Here is a 25,542-nt window from a genome sequence, read left to right on the forward strand (position 1 = left end):
AGGTTTATTGTTTAACTTCTTAACTTTCCTGTCTCTTTTCAATCTGTGATGTTTATTCTTTTTATCCCTGTAAAGGTAACAGGTCAGAACTGTTACCATTACCAATTAAGTAGATTTTCCTTCCTATTTAGGTTTCAAACCAACCAAAAGATATGGAATAAAAAAAAAGCAAATTAGATACAAAAGCCTTTATGAAAAAATACCTGAGCGCTCAGATGCTTCTGCACATGCACCAACACATGCACATCTGCATCTTTATCTGATGACAAAGAGGAGGATGAGGAGGGCAGACTGTCTAGTGAGAGGGGTTTATGGAGACCATTACTGGCTGGCAGTGCTGAATTGCTATTGTGAGGTGATGATGTCGTTGCATCAGTGCTGTAATACTCCTTTAATAATCGCTTCCTCTGTAAACGTGCGACAGCCTCCGCTGACGAGCTTCTGGACAGTCCTGGTCCAGCAGCACTCCTCAGCTTCTCCTGATGCTGGACGAGCTTTGCTGGCTGACACGCCCACACAGTTAGAGGGAAGGAGTCCACAAAGGGCTGGGGCCGCCCTTTACCTCCGCGGGTTCCTTCATAGTCCACCCAAAACTGGGCAAAGTGCAACGCCCAAAAGTCAGTGGCTGCAGGCATCTTGAGGGCGTCCGTGCCCATCGTGGGCACCACCAGGCCCCGATAAATGTCGTGCAACTTGGTGTCCTGTTCGTGAGCGTGGCGCTGGAAGACGGGATGGAGGATTGGTAAAGAGGATGAGGAGCGAGGGAAAGAGGAAAAAGATGAACAGAAGAAGGGTTCCTCTTCAAAGGCCTGCAGAAGGGCTTCAAGGTGGGATCGTGTACAGTTGGCCGGGTGTCGGGTGTTAGTGGCTGCCATTTCTGAAGTCTGAATTGAGATGGAGCGAGGCAGGTCAGCAGGCGAAGAAGAGTCCTGATCAGTGGGAATTACGAGCTAGTGGAGAAATAATAATAATTTTTTAAAAAAGGCATGAATCCGAGAAAATACAGTCCAAGCTTCAAACCAGGAAACGGCCTATCCCTCTGCAATCCTTCTTACCTTCAGCATGAGGCCGTCAACCCTGATGTCAACATGCTCGTCTGGTTTTTGAGAGTCATTGAGCTTGTAGATCTCCATGAACTGCTCCAGACTCTGCCTCAGGTCGAGGGCAAAGAGGTTGAGCCACACCAGGCTGCGAGGATCCAGGACCAGCTGAAGGGCATTGAGCTGAGCATAAAGGTTTGGACACGGAACTGGAGGAGCAGAAACATGATGGAAAAGATGGAAAGGTTACATGATATTTAGAAACACGTAGCAGAAAGTAATAAGACACTATACGCATTAAAAAAGAAGAAGGAAGGAATGGTACTTAATTTGCTAAATGTTATTTTCTTGGCTGCACACTCGAAGTCAGAAAAGTAAAAAACCTTTAGTGGCTCTCATAATGTGTGCTAATAGAGCTTGTGAGAAATCCATAAATGAATTAATTGGGTGATCCCTCATCCAGAGCACTGAGTGTAATTCAGAAAAATCAATGTTCTCTCAGCCACACAGGAGTCAATGACTAACCCCACAGCTCACCGATTGGACTAAATGGACTCGAAAGTGTGATGGGAGATAGAAAACCTACCATGAAGCAGAGCCCGGGTTTAGAAAAATTGTTATTTACACAGCGCACGATCAACTCATTTATTTGTGAGGTGAGAAAATAAATGTATCCTGAGTATCAAGGCACAAAAGTCTTACTAGGGTAGTCTTTTCCATCAGGGAAATAGTATTCTGTGAACTCTACATGGATGGCCGGCATCTCTGACGGAAGGTACAATGACTTCTTATTACAGGAGATCATGGTCTTGGGGCTGGAGCGGCGCTGGTCTGCTGTTGAGACCTGAAAAATGAATTAAAGGTAGTTGAGAAAATGTATACAGCCTCAGTGATTTCCTGCAGAAAAAGTCTGCAACATTACTGAACCTGATAGATGCTGAAGTCAGCCACCCTGAGAACAATTGAGCTGGACATGAGCTGAGCCTTGGGAGTCTGAGGCGGAGGAGGACTGAAGGAAGCGCTGGAAGACGTGTTTATCTTACCTGGAGGGAAAAGAAGAAGGTATGTGTAGGTAAAACAAGAGGAAATGACTAAAAACACAACAGCAGAGAGGGCGGCAAACAGTGTCACAACTCAGTTCTCCAATGAGAAACTTCTGTGCCTAGACAAAGGTGTGTATCACCGCACCAAACTGTGCGCAAACACACCGCGATACCTGGCTCCAGGCACCAGCAGCACTGCGCTGGAGGCTGTGCGTGTGGGCTCCAATCTAGTAGTGAGGAGTGTGTCTCACTAAGCCCTACTGCTCCTCCTCCCGCTCCTTCCTGACTTCCTAGAGAGCCATACACATCGTCCCTAAGGGACACTGGAGGACAGAAAACCCACAGGGGTGATGTGCTGTGGGTACAACAAAAATGCACCTAACACCTGTGTGTGAGCGTGTGTGCTTTTACCATGCTTTGGGGAACTGTGGGTGTGGCTCGGGCCTTGCTGGTCTCGAACTGTGCTCTTTAACATCTCCACGTTGGTCCTGAATTCATCCAGGAGGCTCCGTGCCCAGCTCTCTCTTGTCTTAGTGGCGTCGCTGTAGTGCATCCAGTGAGCGCAGCTGTCACCTATGAAGATTGAAATACAATTAATAAATTCTGTTTGTTTAAAGTAAACAGTGTTTATTTTGTTTGGCAGATTACTGATCTCAACAGCTGAATTCATACCTGCTCTGTGGAAAGGGTAGTAGTCCAAAGTAATGGAGCTAAAGGAAAGCTGCATGGCTCCACCGGTTATCCTTTTATTGACGACTATACACCAGAGGCAAAAAACAAGAGACCTCAAGTTGAAAACAATCATGCTTGTCATTTGTGTGCTTAATAAAGTAAACACGTAAAGCTGCACATGCGTTACCTTTGTCCTTAGCATGGATATCATCGCAGATGTGCAGGTCTAGGTGTGTGATCTGGAGATGGTGCGATGTCTCGCACACATCATAGGCGCTGAACAGCTTGGCCATGGTTGCACTCTGGTCAGCAGCTGAGGACGCCTGTTGGGTGCGAACCTGTTGGGCTGAAGGGGGCGGCGATGACACCTGGAGAACACAGAACGTTTTAAGTGTTGACGCTTTGCCCGTGTTATAAACGCTCTGATAGATCATCCTATTCTTGTCACTGATGAGGTTTTCAGTTCATTTCCTACAAGAGTGACTCATGAAGATTGATGAGTCCAATAAAAAAGATGAGCGGTGAAGTACTCGGTGTTTCCACCAGGTGGCATATAAGGCCAATTTACAGGAAACTGATTCATTACTGTAAAGTAAAGCTGCTGAGATATAGGAAGGTGTGAATATGAGTGGGCGATGGCTGTCTGTACATTTTGTGTCTCTGTGTGTGTGTAGAGAGCAGGAAAGTAGGACACTGACTGAAAGATGCTAAAAAGCAACAGTGAAAGACATACTGTGGGCACAAATAGGGCATCAGACGGGATTTTGACAAGCATGAGGACTAAATATTACACCATGGCTCATTCACACACAATTAGAGCATGAACAGGAAGAGGAGGAGGAAATGGGAAAAATGGAAAAATGGGGAGGGTGACAGAAAGAGGGGAAAAAAAGGTAAGAAAATATGATAAGCGTTCTCTATGCGTGGAAAACGTCACTGACTGGTACCTGGTCTTCTGTGGCCATGCTTTTCCTCTGCTGTGCAGACTTCTCCATAGCCTCACTGAGGGACTTGGCATACTGCACCATAGCTTTGAGCTGAGAGTCTGTCAGCACCCACAGGAGGTCATCCAAGATCAGAATCAGCTTGGAGGCCACCACGTTACAGTCTTTGATCTGAATCACACAGAAGAGTTGCTATAAACAAGCAATATGCAGGTGGAGGTTCGCCAAGAGTTTCCAGGAATGTAACATGACACCGAATTCACAAGAACATTTATCAGATTTAAAACAAACAAACAAACAAACCGAATACAGGTTTTTGCAGTTTAAGGAGCATCTGTATCTTTGTCCAATAGGAACTCAGCAGGCCAATTACTTTTGCTCAGCACACTAAAATCCCCTTTGTGTTGAAGAAACTGCATACTGGTTGCCATTTTGGCTGAAATAAACACCAGCTGTTTAATGAAGCACTGCTATTGGCCCTGCAGCCTGTGAGGCCACACAGAGGGGTCATTGTTCACAGTGGACAAGCCGATGTTGCCTAGAGTCTGGGTTTCAAGCCTGCTCCGTCAAATATCATAGCATGAATATCTGAAAGGGCACATGCGTGGTATCTAACCCGTCTCTTGAGAGTGACTCGGATCTTGGACTGGTTGGTGATGAGGCGGATGGGGGCGCTCAACATCTCGTGCTCGGCGCTCTGGATAGCGTCGGCCTCGATCCGGATCATCTGCCAGCTGATCTCTTTAAATGTCAGAATCTGAGCGAAAGAAAAAAGGGCAGTAAATGAGAACGTTGTGTGTCAAAATACCCTTATTTTGTTTAAAACTAACAAACACCGACCTCTCCTTTCTGGGGGTCCTGAATGCGAGTAAAGCGTAGGTCACCGATGCTCCAGCTGGTGTTGACGCTGTAGACCTGCAGCTGGGAGAGCTCAAAAGACGCGTTAAAGGCCTTGGCACTGATCCGGATGATAATGGAGTTGATTGATAAGGATATGCCCTCTACCACCTTCTCAGCAAAACCATATTCACTGTAAGATGCACAGAGAGGGGGGGGCAATAGATCATTAGTAGCCTGTCAGTCATCTGCGTCTTTCAACAAACAAAAACCTCACACATTATCTAAATAACCGCCATGTTTTGTATTCATTAATTTTTGAAGATAAGCTTTATTGATAGCTGTATAACAAGCAAAGTAAATATTAGTCTTATCTCTGAACTTTGATTTGTGACCTTTATGATCAGAAATAAACTCCCATCCCATTGTTAACTCATAAAAATGACCCTTTTTTAATACTAGTGGTTGAGTAATTAATATTTTTTAGAGTGGGAGGGTTCCGGTTTCAGTGCTAGTACTCTGACACTGTTTTAGCTGCCCCCCAGAGTCATTTGATTTATAGTGGTGTATGGTGACACAACAGAACTGTTTTAAAAATGTCTGTTTTTAATTAGTTTTGATTTTTTTTTGCCATTACTGGTCAGCACTATATATATATATATATATATATATATATATATATATATATATATATATATATATATATAGCATTAATTCACATTCAAAAGGCAAAAATAAAACAAGCAAAAACTGGACTGTTGAAAAGTTTGAAAGCACTTCATTGCTGCCTACACTGCTCATCCGACTCATCCCAATGAGTATAACAGAAAGAAAAGCCCACCTCTGTCCTGATGCTGTTGCAATGGGAGATGGGCCATTGGGTGGACGAGGCTCATCGCAGGTACTCATCTCCATCACCACTTTATCCAAAGTCTGAAAGAACAAGCAAGTCAAAGACTAGAATGTCATAGACATAGTAGCTCATCTGACTCATTATCGATCACAGTTCAGAAGTATATTGGTTGTCCTGTCAGGTCTTATCACTGATTGGTTGTACTGCACAATCTAATGAGAATAAAAATTCATTGAGAAAGACATTTGACAAACTTGAGCATGTTTTGAGTGAAGGCCATTAGGTGGTTATTTCAGTTTAGTTAAACTCGGAGCAGCATTACAGGCTGAGTGATTCTGCGATAAAGGTTTGGTAACCAGTTGGCGAAGGGACGGGTGCCTTAGTATGTCATGAGCTCAACAATCCTCTGGCTGCATGAGCTAAAATATGCAAAATAAGCAAACAGCCTTACTTTTATATAGTCTTTGTCAACGTATTAAAATTTGCCAATCCAACAATCGTCAGGAAGCGCTGGTGTGTATTTTATCTTTTCATACTTTGATGCTAGACCTGAATGTGTTAAATCTTGCCCCTGATAAATACCAAACACAGTATGATATGAAAAAGCTCAAATTAACACTAAAACTAATGAACCCCGAAGAGGAAATGCACATTAGAAAACACAAAAATGTTTCCTTGAGCCCAGAAAGTTCACAACGCTCAGAGCTGAAGGCGTCTAAAGGTTTTGTGTAGGCAGGTGTACTGTGTGTTCTTGTTGCTGGCTTTCACTGGCCCGTGTTCTGGGAATTGAAGCTACCTGGAGACTGGGAGTCTATCAACCTGACACCTGTGGCCTGCTCATTCAGGCGGAGGTCAGAGAAACACTGGCAGCCAGTGGAACAGACATAAACGAGCTTTTGGAAAAGTTCGGCACCAACACGAAGGCCAATTGACAGCATACTGAAGATAAAACGGGCTCAAGACGGGAAACTAAAGGTTCTCGTACGTCATATGTGCAAGTGCGTCAAAGGAAAGCTTCAGCAGTGCTTTAGGAAGCTTACTGACACATTTTGTTTGCCATTTCCTGCTCTTAACCTTCTAATAAAGTGTATCATATATCCTGGACATTCACTTATTGATTGAAAGTGGCACATCAACTTACCAAAGAGATCGGGTGAGTCTTCAACTTGGTCCATGGTATCTGTGGGTGAAAGCAGAGCAGCGTGTCAGCTTTGCAGCATTGCATGCTACACAGAACTAATCTTTACCTCACCCATTCAGATTTTTGGTTCACTGAACTGAAAAATGCAATTTCAATTAACAGGATGTACAAATCCAGCAGAGTAGAAAGAACAAAAACGTAATCGATGAGTAGTATAGACTGACTGGCAGCTCATTCATTCATCTCCAGAGCGTCATTAATCCTCGACATGCAGCCTCCTGATTCAAGTCAAATTATATAGCAAAACAGATTAAATGCTTATGTTCGGTTTCAGGGGGTTTTTTTTGTCACAGAGCGACTCCTTTTTGTCATAAATCAAGTAATGGGAAATACTCGGGATTTGTGCGTCTAATTCAATTAAATCCATTTCATTTGCCTTCCTTCTGGTTTTCAAAGACATCAGGGGGTTCTAGCTCATCTTTTAAACTACTGAGGCAGAAACATCTACTACAGTATGTGAAGTTACAAATGAGTCTTTGCCCGTCTAGATATCGATTGTGTAACTTTACTCAACAGGACCATTCAATGAAGCAACCTATTTTTACTCTAATTTGTGTATTGCGGCCTTTTAAAGGGAAGAGGTGAATGTGTGAGGCTTACTGTCTCCGTAGCAGGAAGATGCAAAGAACAGATGGGGATCTAACAAGTGAGGAAGTGAGATATGATTCTGCTTTGTTTTATTTTAAAAGCCGGTTTAATAGCAAACACAAAAATACCCAGCGAGCTACGTTAAGGCTGTAGTGAAGGTTTCAATTCACCAGCTCCATTGTTCACTCAGAAATCATATTCCCCTTACACTGACCCCAACTGACGGGACTTTTACAAGTAAAGACAAGGGAACAATGGTACATTGCATTTACAGCTGATCAGACATCGAAGTGGCAACCTTAAAGCAAATCGAAACAAGAAGAAAAGGCTTGAAAAATTATGCTATGAGCTGACGGTTCGGCTTTTTGAGGATAAGAGGGGAAGGTAGTCGGGTGGGGGAGGGAGGGCAGAGGTGGAAAATGGACCTTGGCCTGAATAAAAGTCCAGTCATGAAGAAAATTATACAGCTGCATTCACCGTTTCCAGGGTGTGTCAGAGGCTGCTCTTAGTCATGATACTTGGCTGATCACCATGACCGCATCGGAGTGTCAGACAGCTCCAGCAGAGAGTGCTTATGTAGTGCAAAGAGTCACTAGAGGTTACCAGTGTGCCTTCAACACTTGTATGATATGTTTTTAAGGCACACTGTTTGTATATACACATTGTGTGTTTATGGAGTATTCTAGGTATCCTTGACTTGAGTGCAAAATCTGCTTTGCACATCTATTTAAATATGCCTCCTTAAAAAAAGCACCACTGGAACCAGCATCATAACCCATGTCTCATTTTTCAAATCAAATCTATTTTCCTAAACCCAGTGTTTCCAGTCCTAATGTTCTCTATAAAAGCGTAAGGGTTGTTTCCATCTGAAGCCAAAGCTCTTCCCTAAAAGTCGTCATTTCCAGTAAATAGGTGACAAATTGAACAACCCCGAGTCTCACCCTGATGGCAGCCTTGTTGCATTCCACACGATTGATGGCCAGCCAGGTGGGCAGGTCCAGCAGGCTCTGGAGCACCTCCTCATCGAGCTCCAGGTTGGTGAGCTGGCCCTCCCCTTTCAGCGTGCTCAGGTTGATTTTGTCGGGCGACAGGTTCTTAGCAAACCTACGGGACACAGACGAGAAGAGTCCAGATATATTTATAGAAACAGGCTGTAAACAAACCGACAGGCCAGCCAAGCAAATCCCAAGAGTAGCGCTTACGGTGTATTGGATGTCGATTGCAACACACACACGCTTGTGGTTTTAAAAAACATTTATATTAAATACAGAATAAATTATATTGAGAAACACTAAAAAAAATGTTTAAAAGCCCATAATTTAAGGTTATGACTGCTGTTGAATTTAACATTCCAGCAACAGGAATGGAAAGACATATGTCATAAAACCACAGCTAGTGTTTGGAAAAGGTGTTTTCTACTTAATTGAAGCTGTATTTGTATTTGTATTGCTTATACACTGCTCAATCTACTGATGATGAGCTCATAAACAGATGCTGAAAAAGAACAGGGGTAAGTCTAGCACAGTAACATGTGTAACTAACACTGGACAAAGTGTACCCAGGCCTCACAGTCTCATAAAATAAGGTGCACATTTATAAGTATTTGCCAGTGTCCCATGCTATATGCTGAATCAGTGAGTCCCCGTTTGCTTTTACACAAAGTAAAGACACTTAATCACACAAACTTGATTGTCCATGACCTAAGTGTTTTCTGCCTCCATTCACAGTTTGAGTATTGGTTAATAGTTAGCAGAGTAGCCGCACACTGAGTTGATCATTGACGCAGAAATCTCCGTAGACCAATTCAGCACAATCTCCTCTAAACACTACTGTGATTTTATTGATTTCACATTCTTTCTTTTGCCGTCCGGAGCTTCACGGCCTTCCCTGTACATTCCCAATTTTGGTCCGCATCACATTTGAAGAATGCAGTGAAACCATGATAGAGCCCCACAAAAGCATTAGATCCTAGCCTGATATTCATTTGAAATGTTAAAAAACAATAAATAAATGAAACCTGACCATAGAAGTGTCCGCCACAGTTTGGGGTATCATTGTTACTACTATGTGGAACATCTTTAATAATAGCAAACTGACACCAGAAAGAGATTTTCTATCTGAGTTACAACAGAAAATAAATAAATTTAAAAAAACAACAAAAAACATTTAACTGAGTGTAAACCAACTGAGCATAGATTCTACCAGAATGCCATGATCCACTCAATAGTACCATATTATCCTAACATTTGTATATCAACACTGTTAAGTCAAGATACATGCAGGCATGCAGTTTTATTGTAGCATGATCTAAATCGTGTGATTGATCTTTGTATTTATTGTCTATTTCACAAACAAATATTGATACATTTTTGCTTTGAATTACTGTAACTCAGACTCCTATTAATAGTTATTTTATATAAATAATATTACAGGTTGGGATCAGGTTAAAAAATAATTATTTATTATTGAAACTCTTTAGCACTAGAATAATACATCTATTGCTTTTTCAACCCACCATAGTGCTTACTTACTTGTACTTTTCTAGTGAGGTCAGCAGAGGTGACCATCCTGAAATAACATTAGGCGTGGACGCCAAAGCTACCATTAAATCAGGTCAACACTAAACCCAACCAACACTGGACACACTTATCTTGATATACCCACCTCCTAATTTAGAGCAAGCTAATAAAAATAACACAATCCATATGTCTATGCTCAAGACACAGATATGTGACACCATATGTGACTCTACGAAGAAGCACAGCAAAACCTGAGCAAAGGTTGATTATAGCAGGAAGGGGTGGACTAACTTGTGAGTTGTAGATTCATATGTGACTATAACTTAACCTCTGGGCAACCGCTTTCAATCATGAGGCCACTGCACAGGTCGCCTAGTGAGAGGCGATCCTGTCTCCAAACGACCACGGTCCAACTTGCACCATCTCAATTATAAATACAGATTTGCACAATGCTGGACTCAATCTGAGCAAGTCAGATTGGCGAACAAATGGCCATTTCAAATCTAGGAGGTTCTTGCTTTGAATGCAAGTAGTTAACGTGAAACTTTCTGTGTAAGTAGATGCCAACAGACTTGCCATTTTCACCATTTCATTAGTTTATCTTCGTTTTATTGCAAATAGATTGCGTGTAATTGCCAACTTAGCCTCATTCAGTTTCAAACTGTTAAAAGACTGATGGCAGAGTTGCTCCATGTTATTGCCGCTTTTTCGGCATCTTCACACACCAAAGTACATTCAAAGACGGCAACTGGCTGCGTTTGTTCGCAGACCATGTTGCCATCTTTGTAGCAGCGATTTCAAAGCTCGCTCGATTGCACAAAGCTGTAATCATTTTGGTCGCGTGCATTCTAAAACTACTGTTTTCCATTGTGTGAGTTCGGCATCAGCAGGTAACTGATTGGTGAATTTGAATCAATTTTTCAAAACAATAGTAAAAGCTGAAAAATATAACAAGAGACCAAAATCAGGTTAGCCTAATAAGAAGTATAAGAGTCAATTAAAAACCTGAGAGCAACTTCTTAAAGTCACATTGGTAGAGAAAGTCACAGAGAGCTCATGAGAGTCACGAAGAGCTCAAAAACTTGCACTCTCAGCATTCCCGAAATGGTGCTGTATGATTACGCAGCCATTAAGAAACTGGATAGTCATAAGAAGACAAAAGGTTTTTCGTTTTGTTCAGATGGTCTGTCTGGACCCAGACTATCAGGACACTCTGTCACTGCTTTGTGATTTGGCAGCTCATGTCTGTAATGATTCAATCAGTCAAATCCAGTTCCTTTACACCCAACACCTTCTCCTGGCAGCACTGGATTCTTCTCGTATTCGCCATCCGTGTAAATTATTCAGCTGGGGAAGCATAAACTGAGCCTCGGCACAGCAGAATGAGTCCAAAAAATTAATTAATTAAAACTCTTACAAGCAAAACACAAACAATTCAATGCACACATGGGCATGCACATAGAAACAGTTTGTGTCTGAGAGATGGAGAGTCTTAGCCTTGTGACCAGTGAAATATTCATTTCTGCTGCTGATCAAGTATCAGCCAACTAGCCAGCTAGTTTCCCCTCCCTCCTTTGCACCTTATCTGGTATATCATCCTCAGTCGGGGCTTCCTCTTGCCTTCCTTCAACTCCATAAATAAATCACTACTGTGAGCAAATAAAATGCTGTTAATCAGCTGTCTAATATCAAGGCTACTAAAGCTAAATTAAGCAGGTAGATCCCAGTCAACAGCAAGAGGTAGAGGGTATTATGTTCACACACACTGTCATCTTTCTCTTTCATCTCTCCACACTAGACCTCAGCCATTATTCCAGTCAGCAGGTTCCAGCTCACCGGACCAGATCCAGGCCCATAAAGAGATTAGAGCAGGCTAATGGCTGCAGGCGGGGGTGTCTGCCTCTCCAAAGGACAAAATTAACCACTCAGCACAAAGCTAATTCCTGCAAAACTTAACCAGTTTCACATGACCCATTTGAAACTATTAGTAACCATCATGCCAAAAGATACACAAAGTAGGACGCCACTTTTAAATACCTTAAAGCGTTTAAAATGAATATTTTTTTTATATTAAAATGTGATCAAATGAAAGTGGCTGCACTACAGTGACAGTTGTACCATCTACCCCTCGGCTCCATTTGTAGTTTCTGCTCTGTAGTCGTGTTTGGAGAGAGCTGCTGTCTCCTTCTCTCCTGCCGTTCAGAATCTTACCCAAAGCTAATCTAACCTTCTGCTTCAAGGTTCACGTTTATGCAACACGCATCACCAATTTTTCATCCTTCTTTTTCCATCTGCATGACTTGGCTGTTCAGTAAACACCTGCTGCTAATAAACATTTGTGAGTCATTTTGCTCAAACTCAGCTAGGGACGTCTCCAACAGTACGCTGATCCTGCAACTTCCCACACAACCACAAACCAAGAGCAGAGATTTGGCCCGCCACACTGTATGCTTATGTCGGCGGATCTGGTTGATGGATACAGGTTTTTCCTACTCTCCGACGATGCATTTGAGGCGCACCCTGATGACATCAGTGCCAGAAAGAGAGGAGGCAAAACAGCCAGAATGACTCAGAGGACTACCAACTCTATTTTTGTTTTTTTTAGCAACAAAGACTGCGGCGACATAAAGTGAGAAACAAAGAGACAAACAGAAAGAGGATAAAACAGGAAACACAGGCGGCATCTTCAGGGCATTCCTGTGCAACCTAGAATTGCAGTTTACCGGAAGAGAAAGGGGAGTTCCAACATTTTTACTTGGCTCAACAAGAAAAATGGTGAACGTGAGCTTTAAATAGCCCTCTAAATCCTTCACTGGCCCATTCAGTGTAAACAGGAGAGCGGGTTGAGCCTCCTGAACTGATAACGCCTTTCATTAGGGTCAGTATTCCTCAACAGATCACCAGGTGCTGGATGTAATTAGAGGCCAATTAGGACAATAAGATGCTTCTGGTGAATGTGACTTGCTGGGATAATTTGACAAGTCACACATTAAATCACACTAAAGTGTTTCTCAAAGCCAATTATATTTTTAAAGCCATGCCTAAGATACGCTTCCAGGTCAGAGGAGTGCAGTGTGGGTTTGTGCAGCACACACAGGATCCTCTTCTTAGTTACCAGTCGCTGCGGTCTCCAGTCTTTACCCAATATTCACATTATATAGAGCCTTCCTGAGGATATTGCCTCTTACTGCCTGGCTTTAATAATTCGAGCTTGATTAAAGCTTGGACTCATTAACGGTATCTGAAGGCTGCAAGCCACGGTCTGTCGCATCTCATCGTCTTCTTTGATCTGTTCTGGGTCACAAAATTCTGATAGCAAAGGTTAAGAAAAATGATTAAGCATTAGGCATCAGTCACTTATCCTTAGCTAGCTGGATGACAACCTATATGATATGATAACCTGCAATTTACAGTATCATCATTTAAAAAAAAAAAAAAACAAATGGCCCAAATTTACTATTTGATTTACTAGAATATAAATAATTAATGATCTGATAATCAAAATCTTTCGTTACAGTCCTGCATTTGGTTATATTTGTTGTTTTGGGGTGGCCTGACTAAGTATTAGGGATTGGATGAGGAGCTTCTACATCATGATGGATCTGATGGGAGCGTCAAAAGGAGACAGATGAGGCGGTTTAAGCATCTAATCACAATGATTCCTTGGTGCATTCCTTTGTAGGTTTTCCAGCAGGGAGGGAGGAGACTCAAAGCTTACTAGAAAGACTGGCTTTCCAAGTGTCTCGGGATTCCCCAACAGGAACTGGAAAACATCGCTGGAGTGATTTTTGTGTGAAATACCCTGCTCAATCAGCTACACTGCAACCACAGAGGGAAAATGATATTATTAACTAAAGGGGAAAATCTTTATCAAATCTTTACCAATTCTGTGTTCAAAGGCAGCTAGACGGCGAGGTTTTAGCACGTGTCTCATTATTTGCAGTGTGCAAACATGATATAGACAGTAAAGCTGCACTGCTTTGAGTTTGACGTCAGTGTTTTGCAATGATCAACTGTCAAAAAGACATGCAAGTACTCAGAGAAGGAAGCGTTCGGCATGTTTCTCGATTCCCAATTGAAACCGCAACTTGACCTCAGTGAAAGAAAATGGATGGGTGGATTTTGGCTTAGTGAAAGTAAACGACTTGGCAAGAAAAAAAAAGGCTAAAACAAAAAAAGCATTTGCATTTGTTTTCACTCCCATTATATAAATCTTGAGCGATTTTGGACTCATTTGCAATATTTGATTAATATTTACACTTATCAAAAACTTTATAATTCAACTCATCATTAACATCAACTAATCGCATGGTAGCAACTCACTGCACTTTGGCATGCAAAAGATCATGATGGCCTCCTGAAATTCAAACGGGAGCTTCAGAATGGGGAATAAAGGTGATGTCAGTGACTTTGAACGCGGTGTGTTTGTTTGCGTCAGACAGGCTGGTCTTGGTGCAAATCAAACTGCAAAGTCAACCTGAGTATTATTCCCTTTATGACTACATCACAAAGCACAGCTCATCTCAAACTGGTTTCATGAAAATGACAATGAGTTTCCCTGTACACAAATGAGCTCCACAGTCCCCAGATCTCAAACCAAAACAGCACCTTTGGATGTACAGTCAAAAAAAATCAGCAGCAGCTGTGTGACGCGTTAATGACAACATGGACCGAAATCTCTGAGGAATGTTTCCAGCACCTTGTTGACTCTATGCCACAAAGAATTAAGGCAGTTCTGATGGCAACACCTTGGGCCTCACCCCTTACTAGCAAGTGTGCCTAATAAAGTGGGTGATGAGTATATATTGCCAGTAAAGCTTCAAGCATGCTACCAGTTGGACTTTTATTGCACGCCTGGAATTTTTGCCTGCTCTTCCTTTTTGAATTTGACATCAGGAGGTAGACCCTTTAATCCCACATACAGAAACTCCTACTAAACGCCTCCACGCAAACACAACACAATGAAGGCAACCTGAAAAAGTTAGGCGAGTATGTGTTGGCACAGCACGTCTTTGTGGAATATTTACAGCCCCGTGGAGGCAGCGAAAAGGTTAGCGTGAAGGAGAAAACAATCCACCAGCCCAGTCACGGGCAGCAGAGGATGCCAAGGCCTGGAGGGACCCTGGCCAAATGTCGCTCTATTGCACTCGCTGCACAAACACAACCTACACACTAAGCACTTCACAGCTACACACTGATGAGACACCCAAAGCGAGGCACTTAGTCATGACTCAGGCCATAATAGCCTTCCCACCAGCAGAGGGAATAGTGGAGTGCATCACTATGGTGCATTATTACACAGCTACAGCAGAGGATGGGAAGATACTCGTGGTGATAAACACAGGAGAAGAAATGAATCCATTTCTCCCACTGCAATGGCCACTAAAACTCCAATGATGAGAAAGCACAGACTCAACTCAACCTCAAAACACTATATCGGATTCATATCGGTATCGGCAGATATCCAAATTTATAATATCGGTATCGGACATAAAAAAGTGGTATCGTTCCATCTCTACTTACAATTAGTGGTAGTGCTATATGACGGCCCTATGAAATTCATAAGCATCCATTTAACTCAGTCATAATGATGTTATGAAAGGAAGAGGTCAAAACACAGCAAAAAAATATATAAAAAGTTGTTTAACGTGTCAAATCGTATGCTTCTTTGAGGAGGACTGAATTCAAGACATGGAAACAAAGAAATCACTGACATTTTTTGATAGCTGGACAGACAAAAACAAAACCTTGAGTTCTGGTATATTCTCTTGCCTGTTTTTTGCTATTCTTGGATATTTATTTGTATACTGAGGACAATAAACTAATAATTTCAATTTCAATTTTATTTCTATAGCACATTTAAAAGTCACAGGTACAACAAAGTGCTTCACAGACGAGCCATACTTGCAGGTTTACAGCAAAAGAAAACAATCAACAACAAAAATACAGTTATAGGATGGTACTATTGCAACAAGCATGAACCGGGAAGAAATTAAGCTAAGTAGTTTGAAAGGCAAGCTTAAACAAATGGGTTTTTAACCGTGATTTGAAAGATTGAATAGTTTCCGACGCACGGACATCAACCGGCAGGCTGTTCCACAGTTTTGGTGCAGCAAAAGCAAAGGCACGATCCCCCTTTGTCTTTAGTCGAGACATTGGTTGCATTAGGAGCCCCTGATTAGAGGATCTGAGTGCCCTTGTAGGGATATATAAATTAAGAAGGTCAATCAAATAACTGGGTGCCAAGTTATTTAAGATTTTAAAAGTGTATAGAAGAATTTTAAAAACAATACGGTACTTGACAGGAAGCCAATGGAGGTTAGCTAGAATAGGAGTGATATGATCCTGTCTTCTAGTGCCGCTTAAAAGGCGTGCTGCGGCATTCTGGACTAATTGTAGGCGTTGGATGAGGGAGAGTTGGAGGCCTAAGTAAAGAGAATTACAATAGTCCAGTCTAGAGGTTATGAAAGCATGAATGAGCCTTTCAAGGTCCTTGTGTCGTAGGTAAGGCATTGCCTTCGAAATTTGGCGTGGTTGGTAGAAGCTGGACAAAAGTCAGAATCAGATTAAGAGACTAAAGGTAGAAAAGTGAAGAAAGTGAGGACATTTTAAAAGGGCCACAAAAGGGTTAAAAGAATCACATGTGCTAAGAGATGAAGAAGCAACAAAAGGAGGAAGACAAGAAATAAGGAAATGAGTGCTCATTCATTAACTGGAACACCTGTAATTAAGCTCCTTTCCCAGCTCCGTAATATTCCTTTATATGAGAGTGTGACCTTTCATTGAGACAGCCTCTTTCAGGAGAAACATAGCGTCGCTACATCTGTTTTTGTGTGTGTAACTGGATCTCGCCGCGTCAGGCTCTGAGCCAGTGTCGTGTCGATATCCAAAGCGGTCCGTAACGCAGACAAGCAAACACCTTGTTGTTAACTCACCCCCGGGGGTTACCTGAGTTCGACCTTCTGCGAAACACTTTATCGACTAAACACTTTCACATTAGGGCAAAACATTGAGGCCAGCAGCTCAGCCAGTGCTCTCTCAGCATTCACAAACTCATTCTTGGGCATGAAAAGTAAAACACAAAGCTTCTTCTAACAGATCACATCGTGGAAACGGGGCTCTTTCAACTAGTTTAATATGTCATGCATGCCTCAGTGCACTTGTCCTGCCCAGAGGGGGAAACGGTCATTGCAGACGTCTTGATCAGTGAACTGTGAAGATGTGATACTGGCTCACTGTGACAGTCCTAGTCACAGACAGTATTTGAGAGAGGAATGTCCTCTGCAACAGTTAAGCTGTTGACACCCACAACATAAACTGCAGCTGTAAGCACACAGATAATGATGGTGATAAAGCAGAGAGAATCTATGCAGAATCACAGCCTGCTGTGGCCAAACTCGTGCGGTAGAGCATTTAGGGCCACCCTGCTCTGGTATTCTGACACCAGCACCTCGATCATGACATCACCTAATTGAAAGATGCAGGACTGGTTGACTGTCTTCTTCCGCTCAGAAACAGACCAATCAGGCCAGGACAAAAAAAAAAAAAAAAAAAAAAAGGGACGGCAAGCAAAAAGACAGATGACATCACGCCTCCTCCAGTCATTTCCTGTCAAAGTAGATGCTATTTTTTTGCTGACAGCATGCACAGTCATATGTACATGCTCTTATCTCAACACAACACCACGTATGAGGATGCTGAAGGACGTGCCACTAATAAGTGGTGTGTAGCAGATCATTTTAATTTTTAACTGCAGCAGTGTGCAAGAACATCAAGGGCACAGCAATAACAAATGCTGATATAATCCACAGGGTGACAAATTCCTCACAGTTTCAACAAAGGTTTTTATCAGTGAGGACAATCACCTCACTGCTTTTTTCTTTCTTTCCAAGCACCAGTCCACCTGCATGCTTGTAGGCTTTTCATGACTTACTCATCAGTGATCTGGATTAGAAATATGACAGCTGAACGCTACTACATCATTACTATTCCATGACGTTTGGAGAGGCATTAAAGGGCAACATAGATATAATATGGTGGGGTGTTTAACAGTGACGCAAAATGCTGTTAAATATATTGAGTTAGGGGGCAGGACAATATATTTCACTTTCTAAATGACCTTATCTTGAATAATAGGACGTTGAGGCTCCATGTACACCAAGTATGATGCCTGATAGGGGAACACAAAGGCGAAAAGTGCCAGATAAAAGGGGTTTAAACCCATGTAAACAAACCTGTACCTTGCACATGTCTTCCCATTACTATATTGACTGTATGCCCACTAGCTACCTGCTAGGCAGTTGCTGAAGGTTAAGCTACCTTGAGGTGAACGCTGAGATTGTTGATTTTAACAATCTGACTCAACTACACAACTGGTTCAACCCGACTTAGCAAGTGTCTGGAGGATTAGCAGCTCGCGTGGTGCTAGCACACTTAGCTGGGTAGCCACGTCTCAGGTCCTGTGAGGGTTACCAACTCAAAAACGCACAGTGACAGTCAACGGAGGGACGTGTTAAATTACAGGACACCCTTCATCTATGTGCGGCAAGCATAAACTCATTAAAGTGAGGTTTTTGTGGGTGCTAGCTAACGCCTGTGACAGCTTGATCCATTCGTCGTCGCTTTATTTCCACTCCCTGTCTGCTAGCGTTAACCTCAACTCATCACTGACCTGGAGAGATGCTTCAGGATCTGCTTCTTGATGAGCCCCGCCATGGTTGCGCAAATCCGATATCCGAGCCTCCGCCGCCGGGTGTCACAGCTAGCTGGCTAGCCAAACCGCTAGCTTTTCCCACTCGAGGTTTAAACTCACAGCTCACAGCCTGATCCCTTCGCCCGCGTTCATGTTAGCGGTGTTCCCGCTTTATTCTCTGGGAGACGAGGGGCGAGATGGGCGGAGAGACGGCATTTCGGACGTCCGAGTGACAGACAAGCTCGGAGACAAAGCATATCGCGTTAGGCCATTTCACGCAAATATACCGACAGAGGTCTGAAACGGTCCGGATCACTGCAATACCTCACACCGTACACCTGGACGGAGCGGCGTCTGCTGTCACGGCGTCTGGGCGGGGACTAATGCGGGGTTCATAGTCTGCTAGGAAATTCCCATTACCCACAGCCGGGTAAGTGCCAGTGTTACAAGTGGTAACGTTTTACAGTATATAAAAATGTCTTCTTTATGATTTTATCATTTCATCTAAAATGGGGCTTGCTAAACTATATTAAAAGTATATGCTGATCAAGCCAACACTTCAGTCTCGATTAATAAACGTTTTGGACGTACTTTCATTGTCATATCTACATGTTCTAAACATGTAACTTACTTTATTCTGAAAATCTATTTTACGATGGTTTTTATAAAACAAACAAGTCTCATCTTTTAATTTCGTTTTTATTCTGTTTTTTTCTTTCAGGATTTTTAAAGGCATGATCTATTTTAAGGAAGATGTAATTTCAATTCATGTCTTTAAAATTAAAAATTAATTTTAATGAAAGTGGTTTATCCATTTATTTATTTATTCAATTTCCTTCTTTTTTTTCAATTAACGTCGAAGATATAAATGAAGACATTTATCAAATTACTTTAAAAAAAAGTTTAAAAACTTTTTAAATGAAATGAAGATTTTCGTGATAAATTAATCTTTTCCTCATTTTGCATAATTTATACCACGTAACATCTGTCCACTGATTGAATTTAGCTATTTATATTCATATTTAAAAGACAGCTACAAAACTTTTCAACCAGCTATACAGGCACTATTGGGTCCTCTGGATGACGAAATATCATTGTCACTATTATTAACTTTCTTTCTTTTTTAACTTCATAATTAAAAACGTCAGACCATTAAACAGCATTGCTTTGTAGTAGAAGTAGAGGATTGAAAGTGCCGAACTGGCCTGCCTGCAGTCCACAGCTTTAAATAACTGAAAACATTTAAGCATCACGAAACAAAACATAAAATGCAAAAAGAAGACAATGCCAATGCAAAAGGTAACACTGTGACTTATTTTAACTCTCTTAATAGTCTAAACTTGTTGCACATTTGAGTTTAATACACAATTATTATTCAGTACATTTTGAAGGAACAAATCAAGGTGTGAATTGGATCACTTATAAGCTCTCCCTCTGGAATAAAACAGGGCAGTAACTCATTCCACTTTTTAAGTTTATAGTTTTTTTCCACATATACATGCTAACATTTTTATCATCTTCTGACTTAGTATTTCCATTTTCCTTCCTTTTATTGGCAATTCTGTTGTACTTTTCTATATGCAAAATTGTTATGTTGCACATCTCTGCTGAATAAAACATTTAGGGAAACATAGACAGTTGCATTTAATTTAATTTAATTTAATTTAATTTAATTTAATTTAATTTAATACGAACGTCAATAATTTCATCAGTGTTCTGCACATGCAATGCTCTCATGTATAGAACAATGCTTGTTCTGGTTTTGACTTTAAACGCTCTCTTAGCGACATCTAGTGTTCAAACCGAGAATGTGACCATTTCGTCGTTTTTTACGTCTTTTTTTAAGAAAGGGGGCAGAAAATTACTAATATTCTGTCTCAGAACGTTTTCGTTATGTGGTTTAAAGAACAAAATCCAGAAATAAAATAAAAGTCTATCAGTAAAGATGCAGATTAGAAAGCCCTAAAGAATAAAATGACAACATTATTAAAATATATACCATGAATGAGTAACGATGCCACAAAGATCATTAAGACCACTGAACTGTTGGTGATTTATTCACCTTTATAATGCGTTTACTGACTTTGACATTTGCACACGGACTCTGTGACTTTTCTGATGTCTCTTCTCTGCGCGAACGTGTACAGTACGTGATTTGCTGCCGTGCCAAAACTTCAGCTGCCACGTATGAAAGGAGGAGCAAACTGGAAGGGCAGAAAGTGCCCCTCCCTGCGCTGCGCTGCTTCACTGAGCTGTGTGCAGAAAGTTTGCATCAGCAGAAAGAAAGAAGAAAAAAAAACAGCATTAAGGGAAATTTGTAAGAATAATAGAGACAAAAGTGTGTGGATGGCACACCGACTGACACTTTGATAAATCTTTTCTTCTTCTCTCCCCTTCACGTTATTAAAAAGTCACAGTTTTTCTGCAAATGATGAGAGTATGACACACCTATATAAATCTGTCTTTATGCGATTATCACACGTGATGCAAAGATAAAAACATGCCTAATATAAAAATCTACTATAAGTGCAGCAGCCCACTAATCATTCATTGCTTCCTAGTGTTTTATGTCACCGGACAAGACCCATTCAGAGCCTGGAGTTGGGCATGGGACAACCCCCATCCGCATACCTCAGCGCAAAAGCCCCCCGGGGAAAGACACGAAGCGCTCACTGATACGCTGCTGGTCCAGTCAGTGGGACTGGACTGAAAAGCCTCTCCATCCACGACTGCAAAACTAGCAGCCCTCTCTCACACACACGTCTCAAAGCTCCCGCTAACCATGACTGCGAAAAAGCCAAAGAATAGCGACAAGAGCGCCGCATCCAGCCAAGAAGATGCGCCGAAGAAAACCCAAAAGAGCAGCCACAACGGAGCGAGTGCCCCCGGACCTCAGGGGTCGCCACGGCCAGGCAGCTGCCTGAGTCTTCTTGTGACCACGGTGTTTTATGTGGCGTTAATAGGTGCTGCAGGGTTCGCTGCTTTTCACGTACAGCAAGCGCTGGATGAAATCCGCCAGACGAGCGCAAAACACGAGGAGAGCGCACGGCAAAGCGCAGAACTGAGCGGCAAAGTGGAAAGTGTCGTTCAACAGGTAGGTAGGAAAGAATACGAATCAATGGATAGAACTTCTAAACGTCACTTTTCTTTTATCCAGGTATTTTCCAGAACTCTAAAAGGAAGCATCACCTTATAATAAACGCGTATGCACTTATATAGACGTGGATAATGTGGTTTTACTTCATGTACTCTAGGAGTCTGTGTTTGTGAGCTCTAAAATGTGAGTCGGTAATAAAATTTCAGACCCACTCAATAATACGTCATCTACAGTATTATGAATTTCTTTATCGCGGGTTTCTTTGAATGAGAACAAGTCGTTTCTGATTGCAAAGCTGGACAGGGCAGATTATGGATTTACAAGGTCAGTCATTAATGCAGAGATTCAGCTTTCTCTTGCTTCACAAAGAACATGAGGTGGCAATATCTTTTCCCGAACTCAGCCCTGCTAAAAAATTCAAATTCATATCTAGGCTGTTAAAGTGGAGACTGAGACTCCGTTAAAGGCTTGTTTCATATATCATTTCTTCTTGTGCTTGATCTGAATGATACCAAAAAGAGAGAGGAGACAGGATTCATCTCAGGCACATAAAAGCAGCCCACTGCAAACCTTCTGTTTGCTAGGATTGATAAATCAGAAGCAAACTGTGTAAAAAGGATGTGTGGCCTTTAGAAGCAAGGGACTGCACTGAGCCCCAGTATAAGATTATCTTACACTGTGAAGCTCTGATACAGTTCAAGGAATAACAATACTGAGAAACTGAAAAATTCCTGCACCATCTTTTCAACCTTGTAGAGATTTCATTTTTATACTTTGAATTTGAGCTTCATTTGCACTGCTGTAGACTGTGAAATCTAACAACATCTAAATGCGAGAAAAGAGTGTATGAGTAAAATTTGTCTTTGTGTTTCCAATGTTCTTTGTAAAGGTGGAGTCTCTGAGGGGTGTTGTGGACGGGCTGGAGTCATCTCTGGGGATCACACGGGTGGAGATGGAGGGGGCCATCAGTCGAATGAAGAGAGCCGAGGTGGAGACGAGGAGAGTGGAGGAGGCCCTTCAGAGGCTCCAGAATGATCTACTCAGGGACCTTTCAGAGGGTATCAATGACGTGAAGGAGGCTCGAGAGAAAGACTTCTCCTCTCTGGAGAAGACTATTGAGGAGCGCTTAGCTGAGGCCAGCCAGTCCATTAAAGCCAGCGTTGCAGAGTTCACTGAAGCTCAGAGTGAGGCGCAGAGCCAGCTGGCTGATCTTAAAGCCCGTCTGGGTGACATCGAAGACCCCGCTCTCATCAAACAAGAGCTGTCGGCCATTGTTGATGCTGTAGCTGAAATTAAAACAGCCAAAGATGCAGCTGACTCGTCAGGCGATTCCCTCAGACAGCAGATCAGTGCAGTGAGGGAAGAGCTCCAGACTCGCAACCGAGAGGTGGCCTCAGTGTCTCAGGAAATTGAGACACTGAGGAAAGTAATGCAAGACACCACTGGGAATCTGAGGGAGTCTCTGTCTTCAACCGAGGCTTCGCTTCAGGCTCTGAAGGACAAGGCTGTGATGCTAGAGAGTGGCATGGAGCAGTTTGCCGATGCTGTTCGTAATGTGGACGAGCAAGTGAATGAAGCAGCTACTCAGGCCCTGCTGAGAACTGATGACCTTGCAGCCAGAGTCAAAGCATCGGAGGAGAACGTAGTTTCAATGTCTGCCTCAGTGTCAGACATCAACTCCAAAGTACAATCACTGTTTGACAAGCATGATGCACATGAGAGCAGTCTGGCTGCACAGGGGAAAGCTGTGGAGGACATTAAAACTAATTTGGAGCAAGAACTGGAGGCAGTGAAGAGCAGTTTGGAGGATCTCCAGTCTAGTATAGCTGCTCTAGAAGGAGACAAGACAGAGTTACCTTCAGCAGACTCCAGCCTGGGTGAGCAGGTGGAGGACCTGGAGAGGAGGCTCGCTGCTTTGGAGGACAACAGCAGCAGGATGAAGCCCGAGCAGCTGGAGAACTTAAGAGACATGGTAGCTGGTTTGGAAGGCAAAGCAGCCAAGCTAGAAGGCCACGATCAGGCTATCGCTGCCCTGCAGGAAGCCCTGCAGAAGACCACAGAGTCACTGGCAGGCCTGTCTGAACAGCCCGACATCACGGAGGAGTAGTTAGCAATGTCCCATCGGGATGTCAAAACATGCAACAACAGGGTCAATAATGAATCCAAATGGGTGACAAGCTTTTCCTAGTTTTAAAAAGAAAGGTTTTTCAGAGTTGATGGTTGATGCCATGAAGTTGCACACTAGAAAAGAACAAACATGAGGACAGTTAGAGCAGGAGTGAGAGGGGCAGAGACGGACTGCTGATCTGTGAATCCACACTCATTCTGCACTGTACTTTTCTATTATTATTTTTTTTCAAACTCACCGTTTTTGTGCCAGTTGGCTGTTTTTTAATCTTTCTAGTGGATCAATGAGCTCATTTTGAGCACCCCGTTTTTATTCACTTTGTTTTTTTGTTTTTTAAGAATTAAAAAAAAACCTTGTTAACTCAAAATTGTGAAGAATTATTTCTGGGTGTGAACTACGTGATAAAATGATTTCTTACTTTGGTTCATTACATCATGGGTGATGTATTGACAGGAAGGGCGGGAATGAAAAAATAAGAGACGTGATTTACCCAGTAGCTGATGGGGAGAGGGGAAAAATCGTTATCCGTCTTCGCTACATTATTTATAACGTCAGCATCGTGTTATTAATAATATGTGACAAGGCTGTGGAGTCCAGGCAACGATTTTTCACCTCTTAATGAATAAATACCAGATGCTGAACTCTTTATACAAGTGAAAAATAGTTTTGCCTCTTTACCAAGTGTTCCATAGGAAGGCGCTTCCTTCAGCAACAGCTAAAGCTGTGGTTGGGTGACCACTTCACTGGAATACTTCAAAGCTATCTGTTTTGGTTTAAGGCATTTGGACATCAATAAACTATTTAAGTAATCTAGAGAGTACATCAGGAAACACTCATGTACTGCATATCTCTAGTGACAAACTGGATTTCCAAGTCTTTAGCACTTTAATGGTAAAGGTAAGACGATTTAGGACAATGTGTTAAGTAAAAGCTGTAAGAAGAACTGATGCGTGGGGAGTGATGTCAGTAAGATATTACTGACATCACTCTGAGCACAGTGTAAACACGGGGAACATGAAAACAGGCAGCACAGCCGTTTTCAATGTTCCAAACATTAAAAAAGGGTCATGGACTACCAAACTAATCAGACACAACATTAAAACCATTGGCACTGAAAGATCATCGCTTTATAAAATCTGTTTAAGTTGGAAAACCTTTTTTTCTGGCATTCATAAGACACACTAGTAGTGCAGTACTCACACCAAATTCTTGTACATTGGGATATCTGCATCACTTATACTACTACAGAATAAGCCATGAAAGTGGTTGATTAACAGTTCAATCCTTTCCTTATTTACTGGCTTTGCATCATGTCAGTTAGGGTAGCTAATCCACTTAAACCCGATGTTGGTGGGTTAAAGGGAAAAAGAAAGGGATCTAAAATGGCTTATTTCAAAGGATGAACCGAGGGGGTGTGAAGCAAGTCCAAAATCATAATATAGCACTTTGACTCTTAAAAGGTAGCTTCAACACTGGAAAACAATGAAAGAGCATGCTTAAACATGAACGCAAGTGGAGAAATATAATGGCACCATAAAAAAGGTAGAAAGAAAAAGGGAAAACAATTAACCGCTGCTTTTCGTTACACTTGGTTTCTATAGAAAATGTATGGTGTGTGTGATGTAGTAATGGTGTTTAGACTGGTGTAATTTAAGCGTTATATTAATGGGAGGCTGGACTGGAGAGGATTAAAAACTGCAGTAATTATTAGTTAATTGACAGTTAAAACTATAAAGAGGAAGCGCAATAAATGAATAGAGAAGAATGACACAGCTTCTAAGGCCTCCGATTTCCACAGAACTTTAACCGATCGAGCATCTGTGAGATAAACCGAACAAGCACCCTGCAGGTCACTGGAGCCAGGGGTCCCACTGAGGTCCTTTGTCCAGCTTTGACAAGTCAGAGCTTTTCTGGTTTGAAGAGGGGGA

The 25,542-nt window shown here is 42.1% G+C and overlaps 2 protein-coding genes across 4 annotated transcripts in view; one reads left to right on the forward strand and one right to left on the reverse strand.

The window, feature by feature from the left end:
* bltp3b (bridge-like lipid transfer protein family member 3B) overlaps positions 1–18,783 on the reverse strand; it is a 33,486-nt gene extending 14,703 nt beyond the window's left edge. For 2 of the 3 annotated variants that reach the window (XM_080886077.1, XM_080886076.1), the window contains exons 1-14: positions 18,369–18,782; positions 8,120–8,282; positions 6,531–6,569; positions 5,378–5,469; positions 4,540–4,729; positions 4,316–4,456; positions 3,703–3,870; positions 2,943–3,123; positions 2,756–2,839; positions 2,495–2,656; positions 1,968–2,083; positions 1,743–1,884; positions 1,056–1,249; positions 204–950 (exon numbers count right to left, since the gene is read on the reverse strand). In XM_080886077.1, coding sequence (XP_080742203.1) covers positions 204–950; positions 1,056–1,249; positions 1,743–1,884; positions 1,968–2,083; positions 2,495–2,656; positions 2,756–2,839; positions 2,943–3,123; positions 3,703–3,870; positions 4,316–4,456; positions 4,540–4,729; positions 5,378–5,469; positions 6,531–6,569; positions 8,120–8,282; positions 18,369–18,412 — 2,463 coding nt within the window. In that variant the 5' untranslated portion in view covers positions 18,413–18,782. Of the gene's footprint in view, positions 1–203; positions 951–1,055; positions 1,250–1,742; positions 1,885–1,967; positions 2,084–2,494; positions 2,657–2,755; positions 2,840–2,942; positions 3,124–3,702; positions 3,871–4,315; positions 4,457–4,539; positions 4,730–5,377; positions 5,470–6,530; positions 6,570–8,119; positions 8,283–18,368 lie in introns of all 3 variants that reach the window. The other variant, XM_080886078.1, reaches the window with a different exon arrangement.
* Positions 18,784–21,061: 2,278 nt separating this feature from the next.
* Positions 21,062–23,981, forward strand: ckap4 (cytoskeleton associated protein 4). Its single transcript, XM_080886079.1, has 2 exons — positions 21,062–21,483; positions 22,376–23,981. Exons 1-2 carry the CDS (start codon positions 21,172–21,174, stop codon positions 23,591–23,593), a joined length of 1,530 nt encoding a protein of 509 aa, XP_080742205.1. The 5' UTR covers positions 21,062–21,171; the 3' UTR covers positions 23,594–23,981.
* Positions 23,982–25,542: the final 1,561 nt, after the last annotated feature.

Source organism: Rhamphochromis sp. 'chilingali' (genome assembly GCF_963969265.1).
Source record: "Rhamphochromis sp. 'chilingali' genome assembly, chromosome: 7".
In the NCBI taxonomy this organism is placed as follows: Eukaryota; Metazoa; Chordata; class Actinopteri; order Cichliformes; family Cichlidae; genus Rhamphochromis; species Rhamphochromis sp. 'chilingali'.

Bases quoted from the DNA above. Each gene is read 5' to 3' on its own strand.
- ckap4 (XM_080886079.1), top strand. From the start codon at position 21,172: ATGACTGCGAAAAAGCCAAAGAATAGCGACAAGAGCGCCGCATCCAGC. The intron at 21,484-22,375 runs GTAGGTAGGAAA...TTCTTTGTAAAG, and splicing joins TGGAAAGTGTCGTTCAACAG to GTGGAGTCTCTGAGGGGTGT.